The following is an 18,780-nucleotide window of genomic DNA, read 5'->3' on the forward strand; positions in this document are numbered from 1 at the left end:
GGGCCAGAAAATTGCCCAAAGGATCTGGTATGCTTTACTTAAACGGTGCACAGTTTCCTAGATTTGGACATAAAATGCCATGAAAACGTATTTATGCCTTTTGAACTTTCTTTCACATTTTGTCATTTTGCGATGTAGAAATTAGAAAATGTTTTTTTTTTGTTTTGTTTTTACCAATACTTTGCAGTGCATCATTTTTAAAGTGGATAGGGAATAAAACATGATTTAGAAAATGTTTAGCAAATAAGAATCAGCCCCATTTCCAGTAAAAGGGGCTGATTGCTGGATGAAATCCTGTACAGCCTTTAGAAGACGCTGTATTTGTACACAGAGTGTAATTTTAGCATAAATCCATTTTATGTGTTTGAAAAGATGTGTGCCAGAGAACATTAAGGAACCAACAGCATGATGAAGATCAAAAAGAAAGAAACTACTGCGATGTCCCATCATTTCTCCATATGTGTGGGAGACAAAGAAGACCAAAGCCTGGCAAAATCCGTAATAATTGGGAAAATATGTGATGCTGTACAGACACAGAACCTGGTAGCGTTATGCTCTTGGTTTACCTCTCTTCAGGTGGAACTGGGCTTTCTCTTAAAGGAGCATAGAATAGGTTCCAGAATTTTTGCAGATGTCTGCCCCCTCTGGCGACAAGTTGAAATGTGTTGACAAGTGTTGTGCACATGCGTGGAAGAGGAGGGAAAGCATCTACCGCAGCGGCTGCACAGGTCTTTTGTTTAGAGGCGTAATGTCATTTGAGATAAGAAAGCTATAAATATTGAAGTAAGTCCATTTTCTGTTGCTAATACATCGATTTCAGAAGACAGATAAAAGCTTTGTTTATGGGTGTGCACACCAGCCAGGTAGCCACATTTTTCTTTCACATCTCCACAAGCAGCCGTGGGTTGATTATCCAAAAGGACTGCTATGTGTATGAAATATAGTGAAAGTTGCTGGGATAAACTATTTATTCAATACAAAAGAAAAAAAAAACAGCAACACTTTTCCAAAAAGTGATCATGTCCAAATTACAGTTCATGGAGTATACCACAGGGAATACTTTGGATAATAAATAGAGAACTTGTTTCTGTACTTTGCAATTACAGCGGTCCCGTTAAAAAAAAAGAAAACAAATATTATGAAACTACGCAAAAAATAGTATTTAAGAAAGATTACGCTGCATGTACCCCTGAGTTTCATTAACATATTGACATGGCTCTCTGGGTTTATTTTATTAGATATAGCAGGCATGTGGCAGGTTTTATCACCATTCCTGTTAATATACTTTTATGCATGCTGAATAAAATTAGTTTAACAAAGCTCTGGATTTAGGGTTGTCATATTAAGAGGAACGAATCTGCACACAGCGCTTTTTATTTCTGAAAAGTTTTGAGAACCTTGCATGTTTTTTTTTCTTTCCTTTTGACCAATTGTTTGTTACTTTGTGCTGGCCTATAGCACCTCAAAGTCCCATAGCATACGCTGAAGTTTGTCGCTGTACTGAGACAAGATGTGATACAGTCCACACACACACACACACACACACACACACACACACACACACACACGCACACACACACACACACACACACACACACACACACACACACACACACACACACACACACATAATTCTGTTTGTCAAACCTGTTAATGGATGGTGTATGAAGTAGGCGCATGGTGTGCTATAGGGATTTCAGGTGGGTGGAGACAGAGACATTCTTCTGGTAACATTCGCTTCTCAAGTTTTCCCCATTGAGAAGAGGAGTTTCAGGAAACAGGCTTCAAGTGTTTTCACCGCGGTGTCAGTGTGACAGGACGTCCGCGTGACGCAGGAGAGGAGAGGTGTGTTGGGCGCGCGCAGCCTCCTGCGTGTCAGCGCGCTCTGCGTCCAGCCAATGGGGAGGCTCCTGGTAATCCCAGCCGGGGTGAAAACAGACCCGGTGCGAGCCTCCGGGAGTCTTTAATCTGCGGGGAGGAGGGCGACGAGACGGTCACGACGAGTGGCTGCTGGGTTCCGGGAGATGTGCGCAGCTTCGCCGAACTTTCCAAACACCCAACCGCGTTTTGGATCTTCGTGAGACGGGGAAGCGATCGCCCGAGTCCCGCCGTCTCTCCGCAGAGGAGATCGCCCCCCCCCCCCACACACCTGCCGCTGCAGTGCCCATCGATCCCGGTCGTCATGTCGTCCGGCGATGCCGCGGAGCAGAGCCGGCGGGTCAGCGTGCTGTCCTGGGATCAGGTGCGGCGCCTGGACTCCATCCTGGGGGAGAGCGTGCCCATCCACGGCCGCGGGAACTTCCCCACGCTGTCCGTGAAGCCCCGGCAGATCGTCCAGGTGAGATTAGATAAAAAAAAAAAACAAAACAAAAAAAAAAAACAATAAAACAAAGAGTGGAGGAATAATGCACAGAGGCGCTCCGCGATTCTGTGGGGCCCCCTAGTAAAATTTGATTCAGGGTTCCCCATTCCAGTTCAGATTAGGTATTAAATAAATTAACATTAGTGTCTTTTATCTTCACACATTTGGTCTGAAAGTCTCATAAAGTGAGAGGAAAGCTTTGTAAGGCAGACTAAAGTCAGGAAAACTGCAAAACAGTTTTACTTTTAACTGCAAAACTGTTTTGCAGTTAAAAGTAACACCAATCCAGCACAGACACAAGCAGCTCCAATGATTCAACTAGTCATAATAAATGATGGCAGTACGCATAACTGCCAAACTAAAAATATCCCCCGTCTGTGTGATTACTGAGGTGGATTAAAATACGCTGTCGTCACACGCTTCTGGTGGAGGTGGCAGCAGAGGGAAACATAATACAGCATTCATGTGAAAGGCAGCGGAAGAAAGTAGTCAGAGGCGGCTGGACGTCTGGAAACGGAGACGTCGTTCACTGGCACCGGGATGACTGCTTCTCCGCGTTTGCTTCTATCTCCAATATTATTATTATTCCAAGCCCCAGATGAGCATTTAGATTTATCCTAAATAAGCTTAAATATAAAGTTTGTGGACTTTTGAGTTCCTCATATTGTAAGCAGAGCTCTAAACGTGAGGTTTGGAGATCTGTTTGAGAGGTTAAGTTTTCTCTGTGCCTCCAGCTGGCCCCGGGGGTGGGGGGGCGCGCTCGGAGCCGCAGCCTGGTTTCTTACTGGCTTGGTCCAGCTCTGATAATGCTTCTGACCTCTACATCTTCAGGATGTGCATTGTACTCATTGTATTTTCCTACAGGAAGGTGATGTGAAGTCACTTTAGATGATTTACAGCACTCTTGATGACAAAAGCAATACTCACTGGAAGGTTATGCTCCCACGTTCTGGTGAAACGTCTTTTCCTCTGTTGATAACCTTTACCCTCCACTTCGAACACTTTTAATTACTCACATTAGCCGTGCAGACATGTCAGTGGGGATGACCTAACACCGTGACTGCGGTTTTTCCATTAACCCACCACTTATGCTTCAGATGTATGTTCTTCAGATGTCTTTAATCTGCCGTATATTCCTCTTAAAATTATTCCTAGTTTCAGAAGTCAACTTTTTTGGGCAGAGTTGGGGGTTGGGGGTACCCCTGCCCAAACACACATGCGCTTTAAAGGGCTCTATCATCAAGGAGGCACCTACCATCTGCCCTGAACAGCCCCCTGCTAATCCGTTTCCTTCATTATACAGTCCTGTAGGCAACAGAGACCCCAAAGAGTTTTCTTTGCGTCAACCGCGGTATTTTTTATGGACCTCTCAGAGAGCAGCCTTCGGAAAAATTCGCCCACCGCTTCCTTCACGTGTTCCACAGAGGCTATCCGTTACTGCTGAAAAGCCCAGTGTGATTTTGTTACATTTTTGGCCAAGCGTTCTATTTTTTTTTTGCATGTAGTCTGGAAGGTTTCTGACTCAAATTTTTGGGAAAGCGAGAATAAAACGATTAGGGAGATCTTCAAAGGTCGCCACGTCACAGTGAAAATGTTACAGGTGAAACGGCCGAGAGGAATCGCAAGATTTGGTTTAGTTCAGCTGAAGTACATCTGTGACAATATTTGTTAGTTTTAATTCACAGCAACAGAAAATGACTGATGATTCCAAATTAAATGATGATTCAAGTCAATCACATTATTCTGCTATTCAGACATAACGGTTCAACAAACTGATTTGTGATCTGGAGCTCATTTATTCCTCTAAACGCTGGTGCTCTGTTGCTCTTCATGGGTAAGGTGTTGAAACAGCTGTTTCCTTAAATGCACGGTTCAGTTTTTGAACTGAGGTGGTCAAACTCTCAAAAATTCAGATTAGTTTCTTGTAACATTTCCAGTCTCCAAACGTTTATTGAAACTCAATTTTATGAAGCTTTAAACTATCACTGGGCGCTTAATTATGCAGAAGTCAAAGGCTGTTTACAAAGCTATGCCCTGTCCCAATACTCACATTAAACCCTACACACTTCTATAAAGTGTGCACCTGGGGAGAGTGAACTTTAAAGCTATAGTTGGTAATACTGTTCAGAAACACATTCTGTAATATTGGGTAAAATGGCCCTACCACCCTGAAAATAGTAAATACATTATGTATTCACAAAAAGGGGTTAAAAATGTTTTTTTTTCTTCTGTTGGAGCTACAGGCCTGTAAAACTAACCAATCCATGCCCCTCGGTCTGAAGGGCATGGATTGGTTAGGGTTTTGGTCCTGCTCTCACCCCTCCTCTGTCCCTCAAGTTCTGGGAGTATCACCTTATCTATTGGTTGTCCCACATGCCAATCATTCTGATGTGCTCACGTAACACCAATGTCCATGCTCGTTCCTTCATAGTTTCCACTTGCTGGCTGCGCACACGCACTTCTAGTGCTTATGTATCTGGTTAGGTTAGCGGCTAGGTTAGCGGTTAGCCGTTCATCGTAGCTCCGCTGTTCTCACAGTGTAAAACTTGTGTTATGTGGTGGAATATATTTCAAAGTTCTTGATACTTGCTGTTAAAAACTGAGACTGTGCCAACTCAAGTCAAATTCAGCCCATTTTTTGTTTTTAATCAGAAACGTTTCTTCGCTTTGGAAGTTTGAAGTCAAATATATGCAACATACACAGCAGGGACGCTGCCTTGTAAGAGTCTGGCCCTATTTTTACATCCATTTTTTAATTTGTGTAGGCTTGACATTATGTGAACTTGAAAGCAAATGAAGAATTTTTTTTTTATGTGATCAACTTAAACCTTGTAAAGAGAGGTTTGTTTATTGTATTAGAAGCGGACGGATCAAATATATAACCTCTTGTACTACATAGTTACTTTGGAAATGTGGACCAAGTAAATCATCTTAAACTGTGCAGCACAAGTTGAGTTACAAGCACTTTTGTTCAAACATGGCAGCCAATAACATGTTGCTACAGATTGAGAACACCACTTCAATGCCCCACGGCCGCTCCAAAGCCTTGATAGTCCAGTGTCTCTTCCCAACATTTGGGAGAATTGTTGCTCTTTATTAAAATTCACAAACACAAGTAGCTTATGTAACCTTTATTTTAAGAAGAGGGCAGAAACCCACCAAGTCATCAGTCCTTTTTTCAAGACACAACTGCTGCCACAAAAAAAGGCGGAGAAAAATCAAAGCGATCCCATTTGCCTCCAGCGTGGAAATTTAGTTTGAAAGAGATTACATAGTTGAAGCCATGGCCAAAGGTGAACTGCACCTTTTTATAGCTTGAACAGGTGCTCACTGCTCCAAATGAAGGCCTTGGATTGATGAGGAATAAAAAGCACACAGAGTTCCAAAACGGCACACAACCCCACAGAAACGTAACAAAGCCACGTGTGTGCATACCCCTGACCTCTCTCCCACCAGACAGAATGTGTTCTGCCGCAGGGCTTCAGATGAGAGGAAAATATTCGCTGGAAGTCCTCATCCCAGTTTCCGGGACACCATCGTATTAAAGAGAAACAAATAGTCCAAAATCCTAAAGCAGTTCCTAAAATCTGTCTTTAGTCACGTTCCTTGTCCTTGAATGTGACAAAGTAGGATTCTTATCAACACTTCCTTTCTTCAGGTATGTCTAAAAAATTTTCAGATTGGACACATAATGACCTGGTTGAGGTCAGCACCTTTACTTTTTAACCTTCATAAAAGATGATTTATTTAGCTATATTAACAGGGATTGTGTGATTAAAGTGTAACATGAATACTACATGACGTGGCTAGGTATCTATGGCTTGAAATAGACACCCTTCCTCTATTGTTTCAGGAGTGCATTATAGGGAGATGCCAGAGAAAGCGTCAGAGAGAAAGGAAATACTCCAGCTAAACGTAGGACAAAGTAATACAGCATGGCCCCTCCCCCACACGTTGCTGTGCACTACAGGTCACCCGGCTAAAAGAAGGCTACTACATTTTCCCCTTCTTTACAAAAAAGAACAATTCAGGTAAACGTGACAGGTCCCAAAAATTAATAAAAACTAATGTTGGCCTGATAAGAGCAGCATGTGTGTCAGCAGCCAACTACACGCTAGACTGTTTTTAAGATGTTGCTTAAGTTTGTCTACAGAAATCAAAGTAAGTGTTATAGATGCATCTTGATATTTTTAGTCACGGTTATCATGTTGTGAGAATTTTATGCTGTCCTGTGCCGCTTTTAAACTAAATTAAGGCATCTTAGCACCACAACTATGCCTAGTTTAAAACGAGATGGTGTTACGGAATGCAGGTCCAGTTTTGTTTTTTAACCTTTTTTTAGGGATTGATCATCACCTGGATGACTGAGATTTCATCACCAGCAAATTTGGCTCTAAACGGAGAATGGAATGAAAGACCATACGTACTTGTTTCCGAGAACACGCTATCCCTGTCAATCTGTATGTCTTGTCTTTACCCCCATCACACTAACGAGTGTCAGACTTTAGTTTCAATAGCAATGAAAGACAAGATAGCATCAGAAAGAACAAACAAAACAAACACACTCCCTCATAGCCTTTTTACACACTTACCACTGTAGCATAAACCATATGATCACCAGATAAGGCAGTATGCTGCCAGTAATCCATCGCTACAGAGTTGATGCAACTCAAGTGTTGCAGCTATGATTAAAAAAATAATGTCACTTAATCCCATGCTGTGTTATGCAAATACTTCACTCACAGGGGGATGCGGGATGGTTTAAACACACTGATTTCAACACTGGCTGTCTGGCTAAAAATTATACAACTACCTGGGGTTAGCCAATCAGCACTGAGGGTCATTACTATGACAATAAATTACATAAAATAGTCCCATCTTGTTTCACATTACATTTTGTACCCGGTCATGATGCAGCAGCACACGATGGAACTCCACACCCTTAATCTCAGTATGCATGCACTATTCAGAGCAGGAGCAATTCAGAAATGTTACATATAGTACAAAACCATGACACAAAGTATCACAAAATCCCCTTTCATTTCCTCATGTTTAATCCCATGTACTATGTTCTTTTTAAAATGCCAGCATATATAGCTAAATAGGAAACATTGAAGTTAGCTTATTAAATGTCTAAGTTGTAGATCAGTGCAGAATGTCTTCTGGAGCAGGCTGTATTTCTAATGATGTTATGAGATTTCATATTTATGTAGAAAACATGGATTTCATGTCAGTTCTACCGTAGGAACTGTCTCAACTACCCTCTAAGAAAAGCATCAACATTGACTCCCTATTCTGCACCTGCTGTGTGAAAACGGTTTACTCTGGCCTACAGTCTCCCGGGGGAAATAAATCAACTTCTAGCTAGTTCTCTCCTTTTATTTGTCTGTGTTTGTTGACCTCCCCTTCAGGAGTCTGATAGGGTTCACTGTGAGTAGGACTTTACTGTCAGAAAAGCTTTCTGGCTGTGGACCGCTGGTCCATGTGGAGGACATAGGTTTATTTTTTTTTTCTGGCAGTTGTGAAAATGATATTTGCAGGTCTAGCAAAAGCACATAAACACATGGCGACTTAGAAAATGCTTATGTTAAACAATGGGGGTGGCTCGGATTATTCTGTGTAATTTAGCAACAAGAATTGAGGAAAATGCTAAATAGCATTACCGTACTAATTCAAAATAATATTTTTAACATAAAAAGCAAGAAATCAGTGGCTGATTTAGACATTCAGATATCTATATCACTTGCACAGGTAAGCCCACAAATTGTCTACCTTAGGTCATCATGTTAAACCAGATAGAGGTGGCATTGCAGTCTGTCCTTGCCATTCCATAGCTGATGACGCCATTAGGCTTCCTAATAGTCTTCCAGTAGCCGCTCCCACCTCCTTTCAGCACCGTATTTGTCCAAGGGCCACATTTAAAGACCATCTGTTTGTGGTCAGGCTGGGGGTGAGTGCTGGGAGCAGTGGAGGAAAACTTTGTTAATGACACCTCTGCACTCCCAGACTCAATTTAACGTCAGCAGTCATCAAACCACAGCTGGAGCCCACGATGGTGGCTCATGTTGCTCCCTCAACGGGCTACTCCGCGGTCTCTGCGTTGCGTTGCACAACACAATGGCAAACACAGATACTCAAGGAAAAGTTTCTTGGTTGAGGGAAAGGTGGTGGGTGTATGGGTTTCCTAGCACTCTGGAACCGCTCTGTCATGGGCAGTGGTGTCTGGATGAGAATCAGACTGTGAGGAACGGGTTGGTGACTGTTATAATGCTGGACAACAGAGCCGTGAGGTAAGCAAAGACCAGATGCGTCACTCTTCAATGTGGGACTAGCCAGGCTGTAAACCAACCCACACTATGAAGACACCACATGCTCCCAGTGGAGGGAAGCTAGGGATATACTATATCCTTCAGATTCATCTTTTTCCTACGATAATAGTAAACAGAGCCTTATAAAAGCATTTTAATCGTTTGAGATGTTCCATTTATCTTTCAACTAAACTTTTATATTAATGTATTGGGATTTGATGACCAACACAAATTAGCACATACTTTTGAATCAAATGAAAAATGTAAATGTTTTTTTTCCCTGCATAGAAGTGTACATCTTCTTAGCTATCCATACCAGCTTAGCACAGACTGACTGAAAAAAGTCTTTAAGTGTGTTTAGGGGTGTACGATATATTGGCATTAACATTGGTATCGGCCAATGTTAGTCTTTTTTTAACATATCGGTATCGGCCCGATAACTAAAACTGGGCCGTCTGTGAATGACAACTTTCATTCCTTGCAGTACATATGTTTAGGTTAATTGTTTTTCTGGGAGCTGCACAACCTCCTCAGTTTAAGTTATTATTTCCCCTGTATTTAACTCAATCTGCTTATCATTACCCGAGGACCTTTCCGGTCAGTGTTGAAAAACAGCAATCCCAAAGCATGATTCTGCCACCACCAAGTTTCAGCGTAGAGATGGTATGTGTTTGAAGGTGAAGTGCTATTTTTCAACAAAACCTAGCATCTTGCATAAAAAAGTTCTATTTCGGTCTGATGTTTTAAGAGCGCCTTCTCACACACGTTTGCTGTGTTTCCCTTGGCTTGAAGCAAGCTGCCCTTAGGACTATTTTGGGCTGTCTTTTGACCTCTTTTTTATACTTTTTTTATACTCAGATTTGAGTGAAAGGCTGTGCATCTCTGCACATCCTCCAGAGTCAACATGGGCTTGTTATGCTCACTGAAGTTTTCTGTTAATTTGTTTTATTTGTTGGGTGAATACTTTTACATGGCACTGGCTGTTGGACTTCATTATCCATCCATCCATCCATCCATCCATCCATCCATCCATCCATCCATCCATCCATCCATCCATCCATCCATCCATCCATCCATCCATCCATCCATCCATCCATCCCATTACTGTTCATTTTTTAGTATTAAATCATATTATCTCATTCAATAATGTCAGATTTGGTATAGGCAGTGGTAATAACATGGTAGTTAGTAATAACTGTTTCGTAAGATGTTTTTGAGACCTAGTGGAAATATTAAAGTGGATGTGTGTGCATTTTGTAATGGTGCCACAAGGTTGAAGTGAACCGGGACATTCTGTGAATCATTGAATCAGTGGAACAAATACCTAATTGACAAAAAGAACACATAGCACATTGAGGAAAAACAGCTTCACATTTCAGCCAATGACTTGCAGTCGTACCAGCACACAGGTGGAATGACTACCCGTGCAATGAAAATTCTTGAAGGGTTTTCCAATCAGAGAAAAAAAGTCATCATCATCATCATCTCCATTCTGCTTGCCAAGCTACCGTGGGGCTGATTGGCCGGATTAGTTTTCGAGGGAATTGCAAGGTCAGGGACTGCTCGATTTTAGCTGCCATTCGCTTGACAAGATTATCTGACTCACTGCCCAGAGCTTTCATGGGTGTCCAGGGAACCGTGGGCTGGTAAATAGTTGTGTAATTTCAAACTTCCATTATAAAAACACATGCAAAACCGCAACTTAAACAAAATAGTTGAGGAAACTATTGAGATGGCTGAACGACAGTGGAGAGACTATTATTCGTTGCCAAGGCGTTGTCAACACTAGACAGTCTGGTGGGTTTGCGGCTCTATTTTACAAGGCTCCTTTTGCTCCAGCGTTGGCGGAAGTGTCTCCCCTTGCTGGCTGTACCAGGTGCTGGAGAGTCATGAGGGAAATGCAGGAGTCTGCTTTATGAGCCCTTTTGGATTCATGTCACGTGGGGGGGGGGGGGAGCGGAGCTATGTTTCTTCCGCTGCTCACAGGACACACAGAAAGATTGGAACGTGCTGTTAAGTCAGACTCACTGTTTTAAAAATGAGGTCAGCGTTTCTCACTGTACCGTGAAACCATGTGTAATTTCTTCCCACAAAGTACCAAATCTTTTCTAATTAAAGTCAGACTGTTTTAGATATGCAGGCATAAATAGCACAGTATAAAAACATTCAATGTTTTTTTTGATTCTTTCAAATGCAAAAAAATTAAATGTGGGGATGTCCTTTTTGTCTTGCTTCTACTAGATATAGGCCGGTGTCTGGTATCAGTTTTAATGACAAGTTGGAGAGAGTGAAGAGCTTTTTAGAGACTGGTTGTTGTCTGTCGGCCGTGTATGACAGCTTTACAAGGGGAAAACCCCAACAATTTTTCTTTACTTATAGAACACTTGAAGCCGCTATTTCCAGTTGGAAAAATAGACACATCTATCTATCTATCTATCTATCTATCTATCTATCTATCTATCTATCTATCTATCTATCTATCTATCTATCTGTCTGTCTGTCTGTCTGTCTGTCTGTCTGTCTGTCTGTCTGTCTGTCTGTCTGTCTGTCTGTCTGTCTGTCTGTCTGTCTGTCTGTCTGTCTGTCTGTCTGTCTGTCTGTCTGTCTGTCTGTCTGTCTGTCTGTCTGTCTGTCTGTCTGTCTGTCTATCTATCTATCTATCTATCTATCTATCTATCTATCTATCTATCTATCTATCTATCTATCTATCTATCTATCTATCTATCTATCTATCTATCTATCTATCTATCTATCTATCTATCTATCTATCTATCTATGTGTATATATATATATATATGAGTCTCGATTTATGCTGCGACATTCGGATGGTAGGGTCAAAATCTGGCGTCAACCACATGAAAGCATGGTTCCATCCTGCCTTGTATCAACGGTTTAAGATGGTGGTGGTGGATATTTTTTTGGCACCCTTTGGTCCCCTTGAGAGCATCATCTTAACGCCACAGCCTACCTGAGTATTGTTGCTGACCATGTTCTTCCCTTTATGACCACGGTGTACCCATCTTCTGATGGCTACTTCCAGCAGGGTAATGCGGCATGTCATAGAGCACGAATCCTCTCAGACTGGCTAAATCAACCCAACAGCTTAAACCTGGTGTTTGGGTTAAAGAAATAACACAGCGGATTTTATGTGTCCTTTGACATCTGTTTATACTGAAAACCAGGACTGCAAGATAACAATGAGGGATCTCTAAGGCTCAGTGGACGTTTTTTTAAATGGTTTTGGATAAACGCCTTTAGCGTCATCACTTTGGTGAAATAGACAGGAGACGTGTACGTGTCTGGCCAGTTCAGAATTTTTCTCGACTATCCCAGCAGAACATGAGCGGTCTATGCACCAGTTGCCAAATAAACCATGTTCACAGCCGACGAGGGTTTGAGTCTGCTGTGGTGTGAAGCTCATGTCTGCTCAGGTTAGTCTGCAGGACCAGGTTTTTGCTTAGAGATCTGATTTATAATATGTAGGACAGTGGTAACTGATAGCTATCACTAGTATTATTTCAGTGATGTATTACATTTTGGCAGCCATTTTGGTGCCAGTGCTCTGGAGCAGTATACTGAAATGGAAATTCAATCTGCTTCATTAATTGAAATACCACTGGCCTTAACAAAAGTCTTGAAAAAGACAAAAATCCCTTGAAAAAAAACTATGCAGCCCCCCCCCCCCCCCCCCCCCCCCCAGAGGTTTTTTAGAAAATAAGACGTCCTTGGTGGCTCTGTAGGAGCAGCAGAGATCCAAAGCTTGGGTGGAAATATCTGTGACACTCTAGAAATCTTGCCTTTATGGAACAGTGGCAAAAGCCTTAAAATACTTTTGTGCCACAAGCTATCTAGGGGAAACAGCAAACATGTGGAAGAAGGTACTTTGGTCAGATATGCAAAACACCATGTGTCTACCTGCCTGAATCCTGAACACACCAGCTCCACAGGTGAACATAGTGGTGGCATGATCCTGCTGTGAGGATACTTTTCATTATCAGACAGGGAAGTGGATCAAAGTACATGGGGAGATGGATGGATCTAAGGCATTCCTGGAAGAAGCCCCCCAAACCCCTACAAAAGACCTGCAATTGTGGTACTTTCAGTAGGAAAAGACCCATCAGCTAGATTTAGATCTGTGTTGACTTAGCATTGCCTATGTGGAAATGCTCTTACTTTCACTAATAAACATCCCCAAAGAGTTCTGCTGCTGTCTTTCTTCAATTTGATTTGGCCAAACATTTAAGTGATCGCCGGTCATGATCATTCAGGATTTCTTTGGGGCTACATTTCTTCCTCAAAGTTGATGGTTCCCCACTATACAGTTTTTAGTAATGCATTGCACATTCCGTAACCCAATTTCTGAAATCTCCTTAGATGTTTTGTCTGCCTGATGGATGCCAATGACTTGACCCTTCTGAAACAGACTGAGAGGTTTTCCACGAACATGGGATGTCTAAGACAGCATGGTTGTTTAAGAAATGAGAAGCTACTCATTGCATCCACTGGGTTAAATAACTTGTTGCCGGCTGACACACGTTTGTCTGTACAGTGATTATCCAATTGGAGGCTCGTACCTACTTGCCTAGTTAAATCCAGTCGCCGACTTTATTTTTGGCCAGGCAGTGTAACTTTGCCAGATTAAGTCATGATTAAGGCCACGCTGAGGCTAAAGTGAGGCTTATCCTTTTTGCCAGTCAATGAGAGTCAGGATACGTTTGAACTTCAGTTCAAGTTTGTTTTTGTAAATAAAAGTTTGTAATTAACCCCCTTGTGTTTTTAATACCTGTGGGGAGGTATTCAGAATGATGACCAGGAGCAAGAGTGCTTGGCTTTAATGTCGACAAAGGTGGCACTGCCTAACTAGTTCCTGAGGACATTTTATGGCTTCACCTGATTGTATTTTCAAGTAATCAGTTACGGAATAAGAAAATCTGATATAAAATGTTAAAAACTGTTAGGTCGGCGTTATATAAGGCATTGGAGTCGTTAAAAATGTGTGGACATTTTGTCGTGTGGCTCTTTGCAGTGCTGCTGGATTTCATTCTGGCTCTACATGCGGAACTAGTCCTCCACCTCTGGTTTAGATTAAAGGATATTCACGTGTTAGGATGGCAAGGTCAGTACTTTAGTAAAAGAAGAATAGGAAAACTTTCCTCTTTAGACACACAGAGCTGGTAAAGGCATCACTCAAAGGACCCTGTAGCTGTAACTGCAGCTGCAGGGGGTTCTACAAAGCATTTACTCAGGTGGGCTAATACAGATACATCCCACACATTTTAAATTCTTACTTGCAAAAGTTTTGAAAACCAAGTATCACTTGTCTTCTGATTTAAAATCACGCACTAATTTGTGCTGGTTCGTCACATAAAATTCCAATAAAACAAGTTTGTGGTTGTTATGTGGAAAAACGCTAAAGAGGTGAAATACTATTGCAGTGCATTGTATTCATGCCACATCATGCACTCCTACTTTTCATTCCCTAACAGCAGGTTGGATTTAGTTTTAACTGAAGCGGGGAGGAAACGGCATTCATCTCTTTGCATGCATAAATCTGTGCTTACCTTCCAGGCTTCCTCTGATTTATATCTTGTGGTGGAACCACATCACTCAGTTTTCTGTCTTATTCTCTGCATGTTTCAGGTGGTCAGAGCTCGTCTGGAGGAGAAAGGTGTAGTTGTGCGCGATGTGAAGCTGAACGGCTCTGCAGCCAGCCACGTGCTTCACCAGGACAACGGCCTCGGCTACAAAGACCTGGACTTAATTTTTGGTTTACGTCTTTCGGACGATAAAACCTTCCGCCTAGTAAAGGATGTGGTGCTGGACTGCCTAGTGGACTTCCTGCCTGAAGGGGTGTGCAGGGAGAGAATCACGGCCCTTGCCCTGAAGGAGGCCTACGTGCAGAAATTGGTGAAAGTCTGCAATGACACGGACCGCTGGAGCCTCATCTCACTGTCCAACAACACTGGCAAGAACGTGGAGCTAAAGTTCGTCGACTCTCTGAGGAGGCAGTTCGAGTTCAGCGTGGACTCCTTCCAGATCTCGCTGGACTCGTTGCTGCTGTTTGACCGTTGCTCGGAGACGGTCATGTCTGAGACCTTCCACCCAACCGTGCAGGGTGAGAGCATGTATGGAGACTTTGAAGAAGCTCTAGAACATCTCCTCTCCAGAACTATTGCCACGCGAAGCCCAGAAGAGATCCGGGGGGGTGGGCTGCTAAAGTACTGCCACCTGCTGGTGCGCGGCTTCCACCCCTCCTCCAAGAGTCACATGAAACAGATGCAGCGCTACATGTGCTCGCGCTTCTTCATTGACTTTCCTGACATATGTGAGCAGCAGAGGAAACTGGAGGCATATCTGCAAAACCACTTTGTCGGAATCGAGCACAAGCGCTACGAATACCTGATGACGCTGAGGCAAGTGGTGGACGAAAGCACTGTTTGTCTGATGGGCCATGAGCGCCGCCAGACGCTGGCTCTAATATCCGCCCTGGCACTGCGTGTCATGGCTGAACACAATGCCATCCCTGCCCTGTCCAACATCACCTGCTACTACCAGCCCGCTCCCTATGTCAGAGACGTCAACTTCAGCAACTACTATGTAGCACAAGTCCAATCCATGTCTGTGCGTAATAATTCTTACCAAACATGGCTGCCTTGCAGCTGATGATCATGTTATATGCATGTATAAACTTATATATATGTGAAGAACTTTGTTTTACCTTTAAGTTGTTAAAAGGGGAGCATTTTTCTTTACTTGTGTCCACAACGGATATCAGTGCTGGATTCTGGCTCTGTCAAGGCAGGAGTGGACAGCCAACTGGAGTTCTGGGAAGTATGAGTTACAACAGGCCCAGTGGATATACAATATCACAAACTAATGCAAATCTTTTCATTTCATAGTTCAGGCCTGGCTATGAACTGCTATGAGATTCTTATATTATAGCCTAATATCAAGGTATTGCAAAAACTAAAACTTTATTACTTTATTTATGAAGTAATGAATTTGTTTTTTTCAAAACAGAAATGCAACTACACTACAGCTAAAGTAATATATAATAATAAAGCAGTTGGAATACAATTATCTATAAATTATATTATAATGATATCTCTGACTTGAGGAGCAAAATTCAATAAACACTAAATATATTTAGAAGAACTTTCAAGGCGAGTATGCTTACTAGAAAATAATCCTGTATCTTTTGCCTTTCTGATCTTTATAGAATGAGATATATTAAAGTGATATGAACTGGTCGGGCAATCTGCTCCTGCAAAGCCTGCAGTCAGTGGATTAACAGACATGTAAGTCCTAGCTTGGCGACTTTAGTTTTGTAACAGCATCACCTTAATAATACTGATGACTGTTGTTTCTGTGGTTTCCTCAAGTGTCATTTGTGACCAAAAACAACCAAACAGCCAATTTTCGCTTTCTAGCAAATGTCAGAAAAGTGTAGGGGACTTCTTTCATCCATCTGACTGGTACTACTCAGCAACATGTAGGGGACAGGTAATCCACATTCCCAAGACTGGAAAATATGGTTAATTGCTTTTATGACCCAAAATGCCTAATGTGACTAATTTGCATCATACAATTGCATACAGTATGTGCTACATTTAAAATAATAATCTCTGCCTAATTTATCATCTATCTGATGATGGAGGAGCGTGTGTAAGTGGTGGGTGGGGGGGGCTTTGTTGCGGAACGGGGGAAGTGCGTGGAGAGGCGCAGCGTGAACGTAGTGTGCGTTGAGCTAATAACAGCTAGCTTATTTACACTGGGAGGTTTTCTCCCAGACGGGAACTTTACTGACCGTTTTATGCCGCTCTCAAACATCAAGGCATTTCACATCGACAAATGAGGCTTAGCCTGGGGGTGGGTTAGGGTTAGGGTTGGGGAGGGGGCGGCTAAAGCCTGGTGACCCGCCAGTGTTTGGGAAACCCTGATACTTGTCACCGGGAAGAGGGAGCTCTGGATTTCCCTCCTGGACCCATTGCTCTGGTCCCCTGAACCCTGGATAACTTCGGATAATCGAAGACTATGGATGGAATATTAATCCATATTAAGCTTTATACTAATGATTGTGCCCCATTTAATTTATTTGGCATTTCTCCTGAACGCATTTACAACAATATATGTACATACCTTTTATTCATTATATTTAGTATGCTAATCAACAGGAGATGGGAAGTAATGTTGTGTTGGGCAATCTTCTTCACACTTTATTTGTGTTTCAAAAAGTTTCTTTGATTGTTGCCGGGGACTAAACGGGTTCCAGTTGACTTACAGAACTGGTGACAGAGCCGTGAGCGAGCCAGAATGCAGACTGACTTGTGCTGGAGGTCAACCAGAACGTGACTCTACGGAATCTTGACAGACATTCTGTGTTAGTGTACACATGGCCTCTGTACCTATTTGACTTTCTAAAATGTATGTTTTCACACAGAGTTTGGATAAAATCGTCATTATTATTAATTTGTTGCTTTTCATGCCATTTTGTACTGTATATCAAAAATGTAAGTTATTTTGATTAAAACTGCTGTAAGAAAAGGGTTGGGGATAAAATTTCAAGTTCAAACCAAATCAATGTGTTTTTGCTTTGCTGACAGCCTTTAACCCAAGTGGGAGGCGTAGGGAAAATATGAAGGCTTTATATGTGACAGAAACTTTGCTATGTCTGTTTATTTTCTGATAGATGGTTTGTTGAAATGTAAATAGTTGGTATTAAGTCTGAAAGCAGTTTTGAGCATGTTGTTCTGTCTGTGGTTTAAGCAGACCTTTCTGGGGGAGGGTAAAAAGGCCAAAGAAGTACTCTCTTGTGTAGCACGATAAATACAGACTGTAAATGGTTCCAAGTGCCTAAATATTAGCTTCTTTTAAATAGGTGCTATGTAAGAACTCTTTTTGAAACTTTTATGTCTAATTTACAGTGCATTTTGATATCCAGTTTCAGGGGTTTTCCTTTAAGTTTTTCATTAAAACTTGTCAACAGCTGGAAGATGAAAGTGTTATGTTTTTTCTTTACACCCTTGGAGTTTTGGGAGTGGTGACAAACTGATCTAAATATCAGTGAACTCAAATTAGTCTGTAAATGGGTTTAATGAAAACACGGTTGCTGACATATTTTAACCCCCTGTTAAAGATATGCAAAATCCTATTGTTGCAGTACAAGAATCTTTGATTTAAAATGGTAGAAGAATCCAACATTATTTCAGTAAATTTATACAGCTACATGAAAAAAAGTCTAATCACATCTAAACCCCAGTGGCACAATCAGTACCTCCGCTGTTAATGCATTGCCCAATTCTCTTTTGCCAGTACAACAGCACTCAGCCATGTCCTGTAATATTTCAAAAGCATTTCTTGCAGAGACCAGATTTTACCTTGGTTTTCCAAATGGTTAATAATGCAATGCTAATAAGGTTCCAAGTCCAAAGAGAGTGGGGCCCACACTATCACAGTGCTCAATAGTGGGTGCGAGGTGCTTTCCCATATATTAATTTTGCAGAACTTAGCACATTCCACATGTTTACTTTTATGTTTGTGGAAAATAATAGATTTGTTTCTGGCATCACCCCCAATAAACAGCTGGTAGGTAGACAGATTCTCATGCTTGTTTTACGAGTCCCCATGACCAGCTGGTGCATCAAAAAGGACTTTTCTTCCTGTATGATAAAACGTTTATATATCTTCCTTTATTTGGCCAGTAAGTGTTATAATTGTTGCATTGGAAATGATTTTCATAGACCATAGAACTAAAAGCAAACAGGGCCCTACTTGCTCAGTTGCTTTCTAATGGAGGCACATAAAAGCACAGTAGCATTAAGGAGATGCAAACTCTAGCATTTGAGTGCTGTTTCTTTTTATCAAAGTTCACTTCAGGGTGATTAAAGAGCAAATTCTGAATTTGACAAGGGGGATTTTTCTCTGCGGAGTAACTGTCAACTGAAACTGCAGCCGTAGCATCCAGTGAACATAGTAAGCCCTGGAGAGCTCTTATGAAGCAAACATGTACTGACAACATGCAGCCGCAAAGGAGTTCACAGAATTTTTAACAAACCAGCGTCTTTCCAATGTCTCTGGCAAGTTTAATAAATCAGACATCATTTCCGCAAC

At 41.9% G+C, this 18,780-nt stretch overlaps 1 protein-coding gene across 1 annotated transcript; it reads left to right on the forward strand.

Moving 5' to 3' along the window:
* Nucleotides 1-1,808: 1,808 nt before the first annotated feature.
* Nucleotides 1,809-17,664, forward strand: tent5bb (terminal nucleotidyltransferase 5Bb). The gene is made up of 2 exons (XM_012873703.3): nucleotides 1,809-2,338; nucleotides 14,311-17,664. The coding sequence occupies exons 1-2, from the start codon at nucleotides 2,183-2,185 to the stop codon at nucleotides 15,331-15,333; spliced, it is 1,179 nt and encodes a 392-aa protein (XP_012729157.1). The 5' UTR covers nucleotides 1,809-2,182; the 3' UTR covers nucleotides 15,334-17,664.
* Nucleotides 17,665-18,780: the final 1,116 nt, after the last annotated feature.

This window comes from Fundulus heteroclitus, chromosome 13 (genome assembly GCF_011125445.2).
Source record: "Fundulus heteroclitus isolate FHET01 chromosome 13, MU-UCD_Fhet_4.1, whole genome shotgun sequence".
Classification (NCBI taxonomy): Eukaryota; Metazoa; Chordata; class Actinopteri; order Cyprinodontiformes; family Fundulidae; genus Fundulus; species Fundulus heteroclitus.